Raw genomic sequence first — 16,475 nt, forward strand, 5'->3', positions numbered from 1 at the left:
CATCCATCCATCCCTCTGTCCCTCCGTCCATCCATCTTTCCATTCCTCCATCCAACCACTCATCCGTCCATCTTTGTTTTTGAAACGGCAGCCTGATTAACCTACTTATGCCTAGACCAGGGTTGTCCATCCCTAGTCGTCTTAGTGCCACTGGCCCCAATGTCTCCCTTGTTCCTCTGCTCCAACACACCTGATTCATGGTTAAATCACCTCTTCATGTTCTGCAGAAGCCTGTTAATCACCCATTGATTCAAACCAGGTGTGTTGGAGCAGAGGAACAAGGAAAAGACGCAGGACAGTGGCCCAAAGAGGACCAGGGTTGGAGACCACTGGTCAAGACGCAACCACACACCGAAATGAAAGTCGGTGTGTCGGTTATTTTACAAGTTATCCACCGGATGGACAGATGGACAGACGGACAGACGGAGTCCTCTCTTGGCATTGGGACGGGGGACAATAAAGTTCGGTGCATCTCGACAGAGAGGCTGTTCGGACCAAACTACACACAGGTGTGGTTCAATCATGCAGAACAGCAGAACCGACCCGTTATCTCCAGCGGGCCGTCGATGTGCAGCTCGGGCTTGCTCTGAGCCGCCGCGGTCGCAGACAGCGAGGAGCGCTTGTAGACGCCCCTCTGGACGTCCTCGAACACCGCGAACATGTCGTGGACCCTGGCCGTGTATCCCGCCAGCTCCGTGACCTGCCGCAAACGCACACAAGGATGGGGGTCAAAGGTCGCCCTGGCGGGAAGGAGAACACGTCAGCGCGACCCGGAGGGGCGTGGAGAATGACACCAGGTTGGTGGAGAGAATGCATATCGCCCGCCACCGTGTGTGCGGGCTCAACCGGAGGATGTTCCCTTCTTACCGCTGCAGGGCGGCGCGGGGCTGTTGACACAGCTTGGGTTTTATTAAACACGCAGCATTTCTGAGAACCCGCAGGGCGGCGGAGACAACGACTCGCCTCGCGTTCTTTCATCCCGGGTCACGTTGGACCGGCGAGTTCAGAGGAGCGGACGTTTACACGCCCGCGCGGCGAACGTGTCATGTCAACACGGGGCCTTCGGGAGCCTGTTTGAACTGTTCCTTATCTGAGGGGCAGAATTTACACAAAACACAGCAGAGAAACGACAGAATTCAGACTTTGTTGTTTTTGAAACATTCAGCTCGTTCAGGAGACGGCTGCTGTGATGTTTGGGTTTTGTAGCTTTTATATTTTTCAGAATATTTTATTTTACGTAAAAATATTTCATCATAGAAACACGTGGAGATCTCCTCAGTTTGCTCAAAAACATTCTGTTTGAAATCTGCTTCAGTAAACGGATCTGTGGTCTTTTAATGCTGCTTTTAGCCAGCCTGTTAATGTTAGCTTGAAGCTAGCCTTTTGTTCATTTTTAGCTTCAAGCTAGTCTTTTGTTCATTTTTAGCTTCAAGCTAGCCTTCTGTTCATTTTAGCTTCAAGCTAGCCTTCTGTTCATTTTAGCTTTAAGCTAGCCTTTTGTTCATTTTAGCTTCAAGCTAGCCTTCTGTTAATGCTAGCTTCAAGCTAGCCTTCTGTTAATGTTAGCTTCAAGCTAGCCTTTTGTTCATTTTAGCTTCAAGCTAGCCTTCTGTTAAAGTTAGCTTCAAGCTAGCCTTTTGTCCATTTTAGCTTCAAGCTAGCCTTCTGTTAATGCTAGCTTCAAGCTAGCCTTTTGTTCATTTTAGCTTCAAGCTAGCCTTCTGTTAAAGTTAGCTTCAAGCTAGTCTTTTGTTCATTTTTAGCTTCAAGCTAGCCTTCTGTTCATTTTAGCTTCAAGCTAGCCTTCTGTTCATTTTAGCTTTAAGCTAGCCTTTTGTTCATTTTAGCTTCAAGCTAGCCTTCTGTTAATGCTAGCTTCAAGCTAGCCTTCTGTTAATGTTAGCTTCAAGCTAGCCTTTTGTTCATTTTAGCTTCAAGCTAGCCTTCTGTTAAAGTTAGCTTCAAGCTAGCCTTTTGTCCATTTTAGCTTCAAGCTAGCCTTCTGTTAATGCTAGCTTCAAGCTAGCCTTTTGTTCATTTTAGCTTCAAGCTAGCCTTCTGTTAAAGTTAGCTTCAAGCTAGTCTTTTGTTCATTTTTAGCTTCAAGCTAGCCTTCTGTTCATTTTAGCTTCAAGCTAGCCTTCTGTTCATTTTAGCTTTAAGCTAGCCTTTTGTTCATTTTAGCTTCAAGCTAGCCTTCTGTTAATGCTAGCTTCAAGCTAGCCTTCTGTTAATGTTAGCTTCAAGCTAGCCTTTTGTTCATTTTAGCTTCAAGCTAGCCTTCTGTTAAAGTTAGCTTCAAGCTAGCCTTTTGTCCATTTTAGCTTCAAGCTAGCCTTCTGTTAATGCTAGCTTCAAGCTAGCCTTTTGTTCATTTTAGCTTCAAGCTAGCCTTCTGTTAAAGTTAGCTTCAAGCTAGTCTTTTGTTCATTTTTAGCTTCAAGCTAGCCTTCTGTTCATTTTAGCTTCAAGCTAGCCTTCTGTTCATTTTAGCTTTAAGCTAGCCTTTTGTTCATTTTAGCTTCAAGCTAGCCTTCTGTTAATGCTAGCTTCAAGCTAGCCTTCTGTTAATGTTAGCTTCAAGCTAGCCTTTTGTTCATTTTAGCTTCAAGCTAGCCTTCTGTTAAAGTTAGCTTCAAGCTAGCCTTTTGTCCATTTTAGCTTCAAGCTAGCCTTCTGTTCATTTTAGCTTTAAGCTAGCCTTTTGTTCATTTTAGCTTCAAGCTAGCCTTCTGTTAATGCTAGCTTCAAGCTAGCCTTCTGTTCATTTTAGCTTCAAGCTAGCCTTTTGTTCATTTTAGCTTCAAGCTAGTCTTCTGTTAATGCTAGCTTCAAGCCAGCCTTTTGTTAATTTTAGCTTCAAATTAACCTTCTGTTCATTTTAGCTTCAAGCTAGCCTTTTATTAATTTTAGCTTCTAGTTAGCCTTTTGTTATTTTAGCTTCTAGCTAACCTTTTGGGTACTTTTAGCTTCAAACTAGCCTTTGGCTACTTTATGTTAGCTTTTTTTGGAATTTTATGCAGCGTTTTGTGCTTTTTAGTGTCTTGCTAGCATTTAGCTTCTTTTAGCTTCTAGTTAGTCTTTTGTTAATCTTAGCTTGCCTTTTGTTTATTTTAGCTTAAAGCTAGCCTTTGGATACTTTTAGCTAGCCTTTTCCCAGATTTAGCCTAATGTTTAGCTTTTAGCTAGCCCTTTTCTACTTTTAGCTACTTTTAACTCGTCTTTTGATGCTTCTAGCTAGCCTTTTATTTCATTTAGCTTTTTTGCTACCTTTTTTCTACTGCTAGCTAGCCTTTTGTTACTTTTTACTTTAATCTAGCCCTTCTAGCTTTTGCTTTTAGTTAGCATTTTGCTACTGTTAGCTAACCTTTTATTACTTTTTGCTTCTAGCTAGCCTTTTGATAGTTTTAGTGAACCTTTTATTCCATTTAGCTTTTCTACTTTTAGCCTAAAGCTAGTGTTTTGTTTCTTTTAGCTTAATGTTTCAGATGGTCTACTGACACTAAAACACAAAATTAAGAAGCTGAACTTTTTACCAACATCTGTATTTTATATCAGGTCGTTTCTCTGACCTTATAAATAAATCTGAAGTTCTATTTTTCTGAGAACCCTCTTGGTAATCTAGTTTAATCTGCAGTAATTTGATTTAGAACCAGACCAGGTGCCAAATAAAAACCCCAAAGCTACAAAAACTGGCTTCTTCCCCAAAACGGCAAAATTGTTGCAGATTTTTAGGACGATTTCCTACGTTTAGTGACTCCATAATGGTGAAAATCTGACCGTGGACCGCTTAGATTGAGTTCGAGAGCGAGAGAGAGAAAGTAAGAGCCGAAAGATCAACAGATGGTGGATTATTCACAGCGAGGCTAAGCCTGAGAAGGAGCTCTGCACACACACACACACACACACACCATGATGTTTATTATTGGGGCTTTTGTCTAACAGAGCTGAAGTCGTGCAGAATAAGGCTGAAAATTGACCCCATGTGTCTCGTTAAGGTGGCTAATCCAGGAAATTACCAATCTGGATTAGAGCCATGCAGATGTGAACAGCGTGGAACCTTTTATTTAACCCGCCGCCGCCGCTACGTTCTGACACAAGCTGGAAAATGAGGTTTTAGGAAGACCTGCGGCGTGCGGGCCTCAGGAACGCGCTCCGCCGTCTTCGGCTGCTTCCCGCCTTCACCTCACAGGAAGTGCCGGCGCCAGTTTCAGTTCCTCCGCAGAGGAACGCTTTCGGCTCGACAAAGCTTTGCCTCAAAGCAGCCAAGCGGAGACCCCGCATGAATGAGTCTTCCTTTTTTTTTTTTTTTAAATCGAAACAAAAGCTCCCAGATTGGGCCCTCCATTAAACGAGGCCTTCATTCACTCCTTTCTTTTTCCAAGATGGCGCTCTCTTTCAGGCACCAGATCCACTGCAGGGCGGGCTCACGGATTTATAATAAAACGACAGAAGCGTCTGTTTGAAATAAAGCAAACCTGCTATAAACTGACTTTGTCCTTTTTAAAGATCTGTCAGCTACACTTCCTGTTCGCTTACAGAGAAACTTCGGTTTTTGACGCTTTTTCCTTCTTTGAACATCTTTTAGTCGATCCGCCTCCAACCTCTTCACTTCCAGGTTTCCCCCCAAAAAGACATTAATCACATACGCTCGCGGCTCGAGGTATATTATCGTACGTCCACCCTCAATGGCTGAACCCTGAGGCCTCGGGGGCGGGGCAAGACACCTGTCAATCATTCTGTACCGAGAAAGACGTTAAATGATCGGGGCTGTGGAAAGTCAGCCCTGAGGTTTAATCGAGACTGTTTGTTGTAAATTTCACAAAATGTGATCTAATATTTTAAATTTAGGTGTTTTAACATTTTTATTGTGAACACCAGCGAGGGCTCGGCCACATTAGCCGACCATCTTTCCTCCCGTAAACACGGCGAGCGGCGTTCAAAGATCCCTTTTACAGAAATGAACCAGATCTAAAAACTTTAAGTCTTCAGGTTTCAGCTCAGCAAATGGAGAAGATCGATACAACGCAGGCACATTTGTGTTCGCAAGGATCGATTTCACGTGGCGGCCATCTTGAATCGGGTTGTGGACGGTTCCTTTCTTGCTCGTTCTGTTTAATCCTTTCTTTCGGTTCTACCTTCAGCCGTTTTGTCTCGTTTGTTTTGAGATAAATATAAAATTTGCTTCTTTCCTGTTTTCTACCGTTCTGTTTGCTGCGTTTTGCAGAATAAGATCATTTATACGGGGCTTTAAAAGACCAAAAATAAGAACAAAATTGTTACCTGTTAGTTAGAGAGAAAAATAAAGTCAAAACTCTCAAATCTCTTTGAACGATGAAGACGTTAAATCAGCGTTCAGCTCCGTGTCGTTTCATTCAGAACCTCTTTCTGTTAGAAATCCGATTTCTCAGCGACACCCGAGCCGGTTTGTTGTTTCGCCTGGGAAAAATCTGAGCCTCGAAGCGCGAGGAGTAATATTCAAATAACCGTGGGTGGTTTTTGAATAATTTGTTTTCGCTTGAAACGCCCATCCTGGATTACCAGGAGGCCTCATTTCCTGAGAAGGCGTGTCGTTTCCCAAACCCTAACCTTCTAATTGTAGGCCGAAATTTACCCAAATAACCAGAAATGAGTGACATGTAACACTCAAACGAGTTGTTTCTGTCACAAAACCTCTCCGAACTCCAAATCCAGTTGTGCTTTTTAAATAAACGACCACATTTATGAAGTATTTGCAAAACTACACCCAAGAAGATCAAGAAATCTGTTGATTAATCAATGCAAAAATGACGACGATCGTGGTCTGAAACTTTGGCGGGCGATATGCATTCCCTCATGAAATCCCAGGCCGTTGATTTCCCTCAGCTCAAACCAACGTGTCTTTAGAAACGCAGGAATAAGACGAAGGGAAGCATGCAGCGTTCAGACCTCTTTGTAGGACGACATGATCCTCTCGATGGCGTCAGCTCCCGACGCCAGGAGGTTCCTGGCGGTGGTGAACGCCTCCGTCCTCTCGCTCACCATCACCTGAGCCTGGCCGCTCTCCGTCTCTGCGGACGGGAAAAAGACAAGAGGAAGGCCGTAAGTACTCGCGAACGACGGCAAAAAAAGCGGCCGGCGCCCCGGGGGACGGGATTCCCCACCGTTGTCCGCGAAGCCGGTGGCCGTGATGATGGGCACGGCCACCATGACGAGCCCGCTGCCGCTCCACACGTACTTCATCAGGAACTGCTCGATCATGATGTACCACAGGCGCTTGGACAGGATCAGGTTCATCTGCTCCGCCAGGGCCCGGTAGCACTTCTGCAGCTGACACATCTCCACCTGCAACGACACAAAACAGCCGCCGTCTGACTTCGGCCTGGGGGGAGGGGCGGGGCGTCGGGAGGACTCTCGCCGCTTAACGGTTTTTGAGTCTTAAAGTTGTGAACCGAGAGTTCTGGACTGCAGGCAGGCCGGTTCAGCTGCTGGACTCTAACGGACGCAGGACGAGGTTCAAACAGGTACCTGTTCTAAAACCTGCACTAATGCACCCCCATACCATCAGAGAGGCAGGCTGACCTCAGAACAGTTCTCCTCTTTGGTCCAGAGGAGACACATCTGTTTACATCTGGCTTCTTCTCTGCCTGATAGAGCTTTAAGCAGCATCTGTAGACGGCACAGATCATCACCACCAAAATCACCAACGTCCAATACTGACTTTCAGCCTTGACCTTTGACCTCAAAGAGTCCTCCAGGCTCTTAAAGTCTTCTGACAATATTATGAGCTAGATAAGAAAATCAAAGTCTTCTTAACTTTTAAACTGAGGAACATGAATCTGAAGTTCTCAGACTGCAGACCATCTTTACTTCTGATAGGTTCAGGTTCTCAGGACGCGTTCACACCAACCCCGATCGGTCTGCTTTAATCGAACTCGCGGTCAAACTCTGCTCCGCCTGCAAACCTCGGTCTCGGTTCGGTTGAAGTGGACTCCGGCGCACGGCCTTCTGGAACCAAAACCAAAACGAGCGTTTCTATCCACTGAACGGCTCGTGGTCGGACGAGGAGTGAAGAAATCCTGAACCCGCTAAACTCTGACGCCACTCTGTTCCTGTTTCCTTTCCCAGGAAAAGGAAGTTGAGCTTGGCGACGTCTTCAGAGGCTTTCAGGTCGTTTCCTTCAGTAGCTCCTGGTGCGGTGCCACCACAAGCGAGGCGGGGGAACAGGTCGCTCAGAGGATTTGGCTCGATTGACTCTGTGCAACAAGAACGTCCCCAATCAAGTCTATCAGGTGTAAATACGGCCTAAAACGCTCTTTTTACACCTGGTTTTCTTACCAGATTAACCTAATTAGTTCCCAAACGCTCCTCCAGCTGATTCCTAACTGCGAAAATTTGTCATCCTTTCGTTGCCCATCCTCCCGCTCATTTGAGATGCGTTATTATGTCTAATAATCTGGGTGCATGAGATTTAATTTACATTTTACCCAGCTGTGTGTGAACTTGGATTATCTGCACGGATGGTTTGGGTGTGTTGCAGCGAGGTGAACCCTTGGGTTACCTTGTGCCCCCTGTAGAAGGCTATCTCCTCGGCGTTGGCGATGATCCGGGAGTGCACGTAGCGCAGGTAGCCCTTCCTGTGCGCCTCCTCGGCCACCAGCTTCCCGAACCTGGGCGAGCAGGCGCGCAGCACCTTGGCCGTGGCGAAGACCACCAGCCCGGCCAGCAGCGTGGGCCCGCTGGCGTTGGCGCCCCTGGCCCTGGCGGTCTGGATCAGGGTGTAGGAGGTCAGCACCACGTCCAGGATGGGCTTGGTCAGGTTGGAGTACAGGTGGGCCACGGACTGGGAGAACATCATGACGTCCTCGGTGAGGGACTGGTCCGGGTTGGCCAGCCTGCTGTCCATGTTGCTGACTCTGTAGTAGGTCTGGTCGGCGAAGTAGGTCCGGTAGGCGTGGGTCACCAGCCGGGTCCGGAAGGCCAGCGCCAGCTTGCACTCCAGGTACCGGATGGCGCTGTTGACGAACGTGGCCGGGATGGCGATGAGGAGCCACCGGATGAGCTGGAGGACGAAGCGCCGGGGCTTCTTCTCCACGATGGTCTTCACGATCTTCCCGTCCAGGCCGGCCACGTAGATGGACAGGAAGGTCCTGGACACGAGCGCCACGGAGTGCAAACACAGCAGCGCGAGCTCCCTGGACACGAGCCGGGGGAAGAGGATCTTACCGAGCTCGAGCATCTGCCGGAAGAAGTCCGCGTTCACCCCGGGGGACGCCTTCCTGTCGCCCGCGGCGTCCGCCGGAGCCCTGCCCGCGCACGCCGAGCCGTTCTCCGCCTTGGAGCCCCGGCGGTTCCGGCGGAGCTGCCTCCAGATGACGGGGTACAGCGCCCTGACGCCGTAAGCGGCGGCCGCCAGGAGCACGGCTCGCTTCGCCGCAGCCGAGCGGTCCCACTTCACCCTGGACGCCGCATCGAGGATGTTGGACATTATTCTTTTTTTTTTTTTCCCCCGCCACCTCCCGGACGTTAGAGGCCAAGGCTTACCGTCTTTAGGACACCCATCCCCCCCTCCCCACGTCCAGAACCGACTCACCGCGTCGACATTTTGGAGAAGAAGAGACTTGTGACGGCTGTGAAGATGAGCAGGTACCGCTACATTCTGCTGCTTTTCTGTCGGAAACAAGTTAAGTGTTTAAAAATACCACTTCCGGTCAGGCTTGTCAAAATAAAACAAACCTCATCGACGGCTACAGATCTTACAAACAAGCCATGCTTTACGTAGGTGTTACGTTTTAATTCATGAAGCTAACAAAAGTTTTGTTTTACTGTAAATAAATCATTTTTGCATGATTTGTCAATTTGTTTTTTCATCAGCGGCAAATAAAGATGGCACTTCCGGTTGTCAAAATTAAGTAAAACAAAGCTTATCTTCTGTATTGACAAGTAAGTCACGCCACTGAGTGTCATTACGATTATATTTGTAAAGCTAATGAGCTCCATGGTTTTGAAGTTATTAGGTTGCAAGTATTTTATTTTTAAGGAAGGTTATCAAATGCCCAAAAACAGCACTTCCGGTTATAGTTTTCAGAATAAAACAAAGCCTATCCAACGAATTATATATTCATGAACTTTTCGAATTCAACGGGACTAATAATTGCTCATTAGGTTTTCATTTGTAAAGCTAACCAGCTTCCTGTTTTAGTAATTATATTAGGAGCGTTTGTTTGTATCGGCGAAGTTACACTTCCGGTTATACTTGTCATAATAAAAGTAATCTTATCAACTTCCGCTGGACTGACAGGTTATATTAAGTAATGCGTTATAAAGTAATGCGTTATAAAGTTATTTGATTAGCTTCCTGTTTTGCTGTACTTTGTTCCGAGGTTTGAGGTTACCGTTTATCAGCTATTTTTCTTGCATTAGTGACAAGTTACGTAAATCGAAACACCACTTCCGGTTGCAGGTGCCAGAATAAAGCAAATTTGAGCAACTTCTCCTGGATTGATAAGTAAACCGTGCGGTTGAGAAGTTTACATTTTTAAAGCTAATTAGCTTCCTATTTAATCACAGGTATGTCAGACTTGTCCGTTTTAACGGTATTGTTTTACGGGAGTGTTTTCCCTCGCATTGCAGAAAATAAAACATCACTTCCGGTTATAGTTACCAGAATAAGATACAAACGTATCAACCTCTGTTGTACTGTCAAGTGAACCGTGTTGTTCATAAGTATTTATTTATAAAGCTAATTAGTTTCCTGTTTTTTGTAGTTATATACGTCTTATTTAGGTTTACAAGAGCTTCTTACAAATGACCAAAATATTTACGCCTGACAAGCGTAAATATTTTGGTGTTTTAACCGACACTGTAATGGCTGACTGTAGTTTATAGTATCAATACCAATACATTTCAGTTTTTTAACATAATAATAATGTTACGGAGGGGGAACCGATTATTTCAGGCGGCTGTAACTTTGTCATCAAAGAGCAAATGTTTCCAAATTCACAGGATTTGTTGTCCATGATGTGATGAATAAACAGTTAACTGAGTGACCCTCGTGCGCATTTGCAACATTTTAACTAGCTAGCTAGCATTTCCGTTGGCGTTAGCTAGCTAATGAGCAGAAATACACAAATCTGGCATAAACACCAGTTGTTAGTTACACATTTATAGCGGCATGAAAACTATTTTATTATTTTATTATTAACAGATATTAAACATGAACTGGGTCGGGGGTTCGAGGTAAGCAAGGAAAATGTATATTTTTTTCTCATTAGCTACGTGGCTAAAGCTAACCTAGCTCAATTGCTAACGTTGCAGGAACCGACTCGTGATGAAGAATGACGCCAAAAAGCAGAGGGTGAGACAGCCTAAATAAACACCTTGTGGGGTGTTTTGGTGTTATTTTATTTGTTTGTTTGTTTGTTTGCTTTCGTAGGAGTTTTTCGAAAAGAGGAAAATGCAGCAGAGGCTGGAGAAGTTGGGGTTCAGTCTTCCATCTTCCTCACCTGCAGGCGCCGGCTGTGGGAGCACAGACCTCATGAACTTGTTTATTGTTAATCAGATTGCTACCAAGAAGGAAAATAAAGGTGAGATCAATAAACAGCCATTCAACAATGAGGGAAAGACAGAAAAAAGACCAAAACCTTCAGAATGCAGGAGCACATAATAACTTTTTAAGAACGCCTAAAAATGTTTACAGTAAAACACATAATTTATCATGCAGCTTGGTTAAAAAGTAGCCAGGCTAAAGTGTTTTAAAACTAAAAAATCGGGGATAAATAATGCCCCGAATTCCCATTAAACTGTGTAAGAAGTTGTCACATAAATTTCTCAAATTTATTTTGTAGATATTGTCATTAAAACCTCCAGCAAACCTTCTTTAAACGAAGAATGTCAAAATCTTCCAGCTCTGTCAATGTTTAGAGTTATATTAATTGGTTCATTTTTAATAATTACCCATTCATTTTCACTGCAGAAAATAATATTATGTGCTGACGAATCAAATCAGTTGATTTTTAGCATTTAGGTAATTAAAAGGTCTGCTAGGTCATTTAATGCTTTTGTTTCTCAAACAGGAAGTAAATGATCAGAGCAAATTCTTGTAATTTCAGTTTGACAATAAATTAAAAATAGATGTTTTATTGAAGCGGATGGATCTGCCAGGTGGTTGGTACCAAGACTGCAGATGATTCAGCTCTTATAGGAACGTATCCGCTTGCAGCAAAGACGTCAAAGACAAATTAAATATATAAAATATATAGCAGCCTTTGAAGTGACGCGGCTGTCCCGCCTTTGTCTCTTTCAGATCCCCCAAAAGTGTCGGTTCTCGGCGGATTCAGAGGAGGGTCCAGGCGCCGCGGAAACGAGCCCCTCGTGCTCCCGATGAGCCCCTGCTCTCCGTCACGCCTGAGCCTGGTCGGCAGTCCGCCTCAGCGCAGGTGGAGCTGGAGGGCGGGTTGACAATCCCACCCGGAGCGGTCGGTGCTGAACCGCTGGCTGATTGTGTCTTTTCTGTGGTACCCAGGGTTCAAGAGACGGGAAAAAGAAAGAACGTTGTTCCGCTGAAGCTCAAGTGTCAACAGGTTAGTGACTCGTCTTGTTCGTTTAGGGTGGGAGAATGTAACCCAGTGTTAGAAGTTTCTTTAAAACAGTTTCATTTCCTCCCAACAAGCTGTCACCAGTGGTGGAGTCGGCGTTCTCAGACAACAGCGCCTCCGATTACCTGCCCCCTGCCACCGAGCCGCTCAGCCCCGCCTCATCCGGCTCCTCGGGACGAGGTTTTTACAGAACAAACTACCCCGCCTCTTCGAAAGCTACCACTGGCGTAATTACTGATTTGTTCCCACAGCAGGAATATTCCCACCTCAGCTTCTTCCTCGTTATTCCCCTTCACCATGGGAGACCCCAGGGCTGCACCAAAAACAGGTAGAGCTAAAAAAAAACTTTACTTTTTAAAGTTAAATCTGATTGTTTTAGAACAGAGGATAAATTGCGACCCTCGAGGTGGCTCTGTTCGTTCATTCTGAGATGTTGCTTTTAATAACTTTAATTATTCTTTTTTATTTGTATGATTACTTCCTCTGATATCAGATGCTGGCAAGTGTTGAAGTAGCAACAAAAATAAGAAGGAAGTTTGTGTTTTAGACGTCTCTGTACTTCGTCCTGATAAAATAAAGACCCAGATCAGCATCTTTACTCCAACTTTTTGCTACAATCAGCAACATTTTTCCATACCTACTGTCCTCCGTAACGAGGTGGAGCGGATGTTGCTTTTGAAAACATTAATTCCTCTTTTTTCTGGATGTAAATCACTCAATCTGGACGATTACTTCCTCTGGTATCAGATGCTGTGCAGCTGGAAGGATTTTTACTTTTTTGGACATTTTGTTATGATGCTTTCCAACCGGGAGCTGCTGATTAACGTCTCAGACGCTCAAATAACACCTGAACTACGGCCCACATGTCTACAGAAGAACCTTAAGGAACCCCAGCAAGGCCAGAACCGAGCAAGAAGAAGCCTCTAAACACGAGACGATCTCAGTTTAAAACTCTGACATGAAAAGAGGCGGGTGATATGCATTTCTTTCAGACAAGTTAGACTTTTAGTTTTAACCCAGATTTTTGTTTTTATTGTGGCAGTTTCAGCTGTTCTCTCAGCCCAGAGGAATGACGGATTCTCTGTCCTGGTCCGGAAAACCGAAGCCACCGCCTTTCCGACTGGAGCGGCCCGCGGCCCGAGTCCTCTTCGGAAGTCCAGAACCAGGGTGAGAAATAATCCGAGTGAATAATTCTAACGTCTCAAACTGCCCGAGGGTTTCCTATCCGCCCCGCGTGTGTCGCCACAGACAAACCGACGTGAAAAACGGCGTTGCGGACGCCTTCTTCCTGGATCGACCGGAAGAGTCGGAGCCGGCGCTGAACTTCCCGCTTCACCTGTCGGACACCGAGCGTCCGTTCGAGGAGGACGTCTTCAGGAGGTTTGCTGGTGTGGATTACGAAACAGAAGGTGAACCCGGAGCTCAACACGGAGATAAAATATGCAGTTTTAAACCTCCAACTTCATATTTTTGCATCTAATTGCAGGTTTTGACGACGGGAACCCAAAATCTAAGATATATCTGACAGACGAAGCGTCCGTCGGACGTTCGACGCCGCAGTAAGTGTTCGTATTCCAGTTTTGACGAGTGGAACGCTCCGAGTTTATAACCAGGTTTCCTCCCGACAGAATCGTTCCTGCTCAGAACACGGGATCAGAGGTGAGCTCCTCTTCGTCTTCCTCTTCTGTTGCCACCGACTGTCGCTGGATTCTCCAGTTTCCTGCGGGATTCAGGAGTTCGCACAGGTCGGGGCGTAAGAGTTCACCCTCTGTTTCTGTTTCAGCTCCTGGACGGCACCGACGTGAAGTCCTGTAAGTCTCCGAGGCGAAAGCTGCCGTTTCCTCGAGTGTTTCTTAGAGAAAGGACCCAAACTGAATAAATGTCCCCTTTTTTTTTTGCTTTTCCTTTCAAACCCACAGCATGTCTTGCCCAGAACACTGAGCCTTTGAACGGCTGCGAACATTCGCCAACTTGCTCCTGCAAGGCGGGTTACCTCGGTTCAGACTCCAGCGACGTAAGCTCATTTACATTTCTAAGCTTTGTTCGGTTTCCCTGAACTACCGCCGTTACCGGGGGAACCGGGAAGCCCGGCGTGCCGAAGAGTGCACGGATCAACGTAACGGAAACTCAAACTTTAAGTGGAAAATCTTCACATCAGGAGATAAAACCGCCCCCTGGTGGTGGAACAGTGTAAATATCAGGTCTTATTTTGAAATTAAGCCCGAGTTGACGAAAAGGGTCACCTTAACTCCCTCATTGTTTTTAAATTTATTAACTTTTAGCTGCTCTCGGTCAGACAAACGATGAAAACGACACGAATCCGATCGTTTCTCCAGTTTGCTCCAAGATAGAAATTTAACACATTTATCTGTCCGTTCATTTATGATCGCCTCCCAAATGAAGCATTTTCAAGGTTTTAAACCTTAAATTATTTAGTTTAATCAGACGTAACTAACCTGCAGCACACAGTTAGACTTTTTTATTTATTTTTGAGATAAAAACAACGCTCTGTGTTTTAGATTATACGATGAAACGAAAACACAAACCAAGAGAACGGAATAACACTCACGATCGGGACGCTGGTTCGTTGTTTTTTCGGAGAACAGCTAAAACAGAACAACATAAGCTAAAGAACAGCTGAACTTCGGAGTTGCTCTCCGAAGACTCTCTGCAGCAGACTGATACAAGGATTTCAAATAAAAATAAAAATAAAAAAGCTGCCTGTTAAGTAAATACTTTACATCCTGTCACCTTAGAGGTCGCACTGATGAAGCTGATTAAAATCTTTTCAAATCACTCAACGTTTACCTTTTTTATTTATTACCTGTAATAAAAAAAAGCTGTCAATTAAAAGATGATCATTTCCTGAAAGTTTTATTTAGCTGATAAACAAGCAGAAATCCAAACAGTTTCTACTTCTATACCAAGTTTTACCTCAATGTCTGTAAAACTGACTGAATTATGACCATTTCTGTGCTTTCGAAGGTCATTTTGGCTGTGGCAGCCATCTTAAACCGGGTTAACTGGTTGTAGGCGTGCATCCAATCCTTCTGGCGGTGATGATGAAAGAAAAAAGCAGCTTTAAAACAGAAAAACATTCTAGATTCTGAAACTTTGATGTAAACTGTTTGAATTTGACTGAAAATTTAAAACCTTTGAAAGAAGACGATAAAAACTGCAAGCAAAAATCTATAATATTTGCTTTTTTTAAAAAAAAAATAAAAAAATAAGGATAGGATAGCCAGGATAAACTGGGATTAAAGTATATTTCGACCCAGATCAGAATCTGGATCAGAACCAGAATTTAATCCCAACATTTCTTCCAAATCTGTTTAGTTTCCACCTGTTCAGACAAACGGAAACAGAAGGGTCACATGTTGGAGCAGAGAGGTTTTAACGGAGGGGTCACCTGTGACCTTTGACCCCATGAGCCATGAAATCAATCGTGATCACCCTCGACCCATGAGGTGTTCAGCTGCGGAGTTAGAGCCCGAGCTTTGGACCGGATCACCACCAAACTTTCACCTTGTTTCCTGTTTGTTTGACGTTGACGGTAGAATAGCCGTAAACGGATCGAACGCCGGAGGAAACGGGACCTTTTCTAAACAGCTGTTCTTCTGTTTCCTGTTCTTCATCAGGACGAGTCGTGCTGTGAAACGTGCCTCCAGGCCTCCGCTTTTTACGCCGACGAGCCACGGTGTGAGCCCGGCCCTCGCAGCCCGCCGCTAGGATCCAAAACGAACCCTGGAGACGACCGGATGATCGAGGCTCAAACCCGGGCGAGCGGGAGGCCGACGGCGCCGCCTGCGCCTCCTCGGAGCCGGCAGCCGTGCGGATGCAGGAGGACGCCTGCCGAGACCCGAGACGCGGGGACCCAGACGCTGTCCGGCTGCGCGGCCGGGGCACGCGACGCCTCCACCCAGTGCGAGAGCGAGGCCGACGTGCCCGAGAGGCGAAGCGAACCGGGGCCGCAAAGGAACGCGTCGGCAGCAGAAAGATGGACGCCGTGGAGCGAGTTCACAGCAAGCAGCCCAACAGGTACAGAAAAAAACAGAGATTTTTACACAAAATTCAGCTTCTTTGGTAAAATAATGTGTTTCCCGACAGGCGAGAGCAGCCGTCTGATCAAAGCGGCGCCGGATGGAGGAGGACAGGAGGTCAGAGGTCACCAACTCTCAGAGGAGGCGGAGACGCTGCAGGAGATAGCCGACATTTTGCTCCTGCTGAAGCAGAGGAAGGAGAAGGTAGACAGACAAACCGACAGGAAATAAACCAGATTCACCGGTTCAGCAAACAGACGAAAGCCTTAAAGCGTTCAGGTTAAGTTTATTTCTTATTTCATGATATTTATCTTTATATAATATAAACTCTAGCAAAACATTTACAGCTCGAACAATAATTAAATATACTATACAGTTTTTTTTTTCCTGTTTTTGTAATTACTTGTAAACTTAAACATGTAACCGGTTCACATAAAAAAAAAAGAATAAAATAAAATACAACCGTTTCACCGTAAGCACACGTTCCACCGCAGAACCTTCGATATGAGAGCAGAGGAACCTCCTGTTCTCCTGAAACGTCCCCTCAAAGGAAAACCTGCCGAAAGTTCGGCTTTCTGACGCGATTCCCAACACGTTCTCGTGGTTTGGGGACGTTGTGCGAAATGCAAATTAAAAAACGGAACGCGACGATCTCGTGTTTTATGCGTCGTTTGTAGAAGAGAAATGAAGCGATTTTGAATTTCGTGGCAGCAACGTGTCTCGAAACGATAAACAAACATAAACGATAAACAGGAGGATAAAAAGATTATTTTAGACGTAAAGATGGACAAAAGCCTGCCTCTCTGATGGTATGGGGGTGCATGAATGCCTCTGGAAAGGACCTCCTGGTTTTAGAACA

At 45.4% G+C, this 16,475-nt stretch overlaps 2 protein-coding genes across 2 annotated transcripts in view; one reads left to right on the top strand and one right to left on the bottom strand.

Annotated features, from left to right (window-relative positions):
• LOC108244061 (ATP-binding cassette sub-family D member 2) overlaps positions 1-8,618 on the bottom strand; it is a 15,518-nt gene extending 6,900 nt beyond the window's left edge. Inside the window, exons 1-4 of the mRNA XM_017429932.3 lie at positions 7,541-8,618; positions 6,144-6,324; positions 5,929-6,050; positions 544-700 (exon numbers count right to left, since the gene is read on the bottom strand). Of these exons, the coding sequence (XP_017285421.1) occupies positions 544-700; positions 5,929-6,050; positions 6,144-6,324; positions 7,541-8,467 (1,387 nt within the window). The 5' untranslated portion in view covers positions 8,468-8,618. The remainder of the gene's footprint in view (positions 1-543; positions 701-5,928; positions 6,051-6,143; positions 6,325-7,540) is intronic.
• A 1,081-nt stretch (positions 8,619-9,699) lies between these two features.
• LOC112451027 lies at positions 9,700-16,466 on the top strand. The gene is made up of 15 exons (XM_025009016.2): positions 9,700-10,218; positions 10,297-10,336; positions 10,415-10,565; positions 11,285-11,417; positions 11,504-11,561; positions 11,651-11,756; positions 11,828-11,904; positions 12,619-12,743; positions 12,825-12,985; positions 13,063-13,135; positions 13,205-13,235; positions 13,360-13,387; positions 13,496-13,590; positions 15,215-15,614; positions 15,684-16,466. The coding sequence occupies exons 1-15, from the start codon at positions 10,196-10,198 to the stop codon at positions 15,845-15,847; spliced, it is 1,665 nt and encodes a 554-aa protein (XP_024864784.1). The 5' UTR covers positions 9,700-10,195; the 3' UTR covers positions 15,848-16,466.
• Positions 16,467-16,475: the final 9 nt, after the last annotated feature.

Source organism: Kryptolebias marmoratus, linkage group LG18 (genome assembly GCF_001649575.2).
Source record: "Kryptolebias marmoratus isolate JLee-2015 linkage group LG18, ASM164957v2, whole genome shotgun sequence".
In the NCBI taxonomy this organism is placed as follows: domain Eukaryota; kingdom Metazoa; phylum Chordata; class Actinopteri; order Cyprinodontiformes; family Rivulidae; genus Kryptolebias; species Kryptolebias marmoratus.

What these genes read in the sequence shown, in the direction of transcription:
- LOC112451027 (XM_025009016.2), top strand. Translation starts at nt 10,196, where the DNA reads ATGAACTGGGTCGGGGGTTCGAG. An exon ending in GGCAGTCCGCCTCAGCGCAG is followed by an intron (nt 11,418 to 11,503) that starts GTGGAGCTGGAG and finishes TGTGGTACCCAG; the next exon opens with GGTTCAAGAGACGGGAAAAA. An exon ending in CAGGGCTGCACCAAAAACAG is followed by an intron (nt 11,905 to 12,618) that starts GTAGAGCTAAAA and finishes TTATTGTGGCAG; the next exon opens with TTTCAGCTGTTCTCTCAGCC.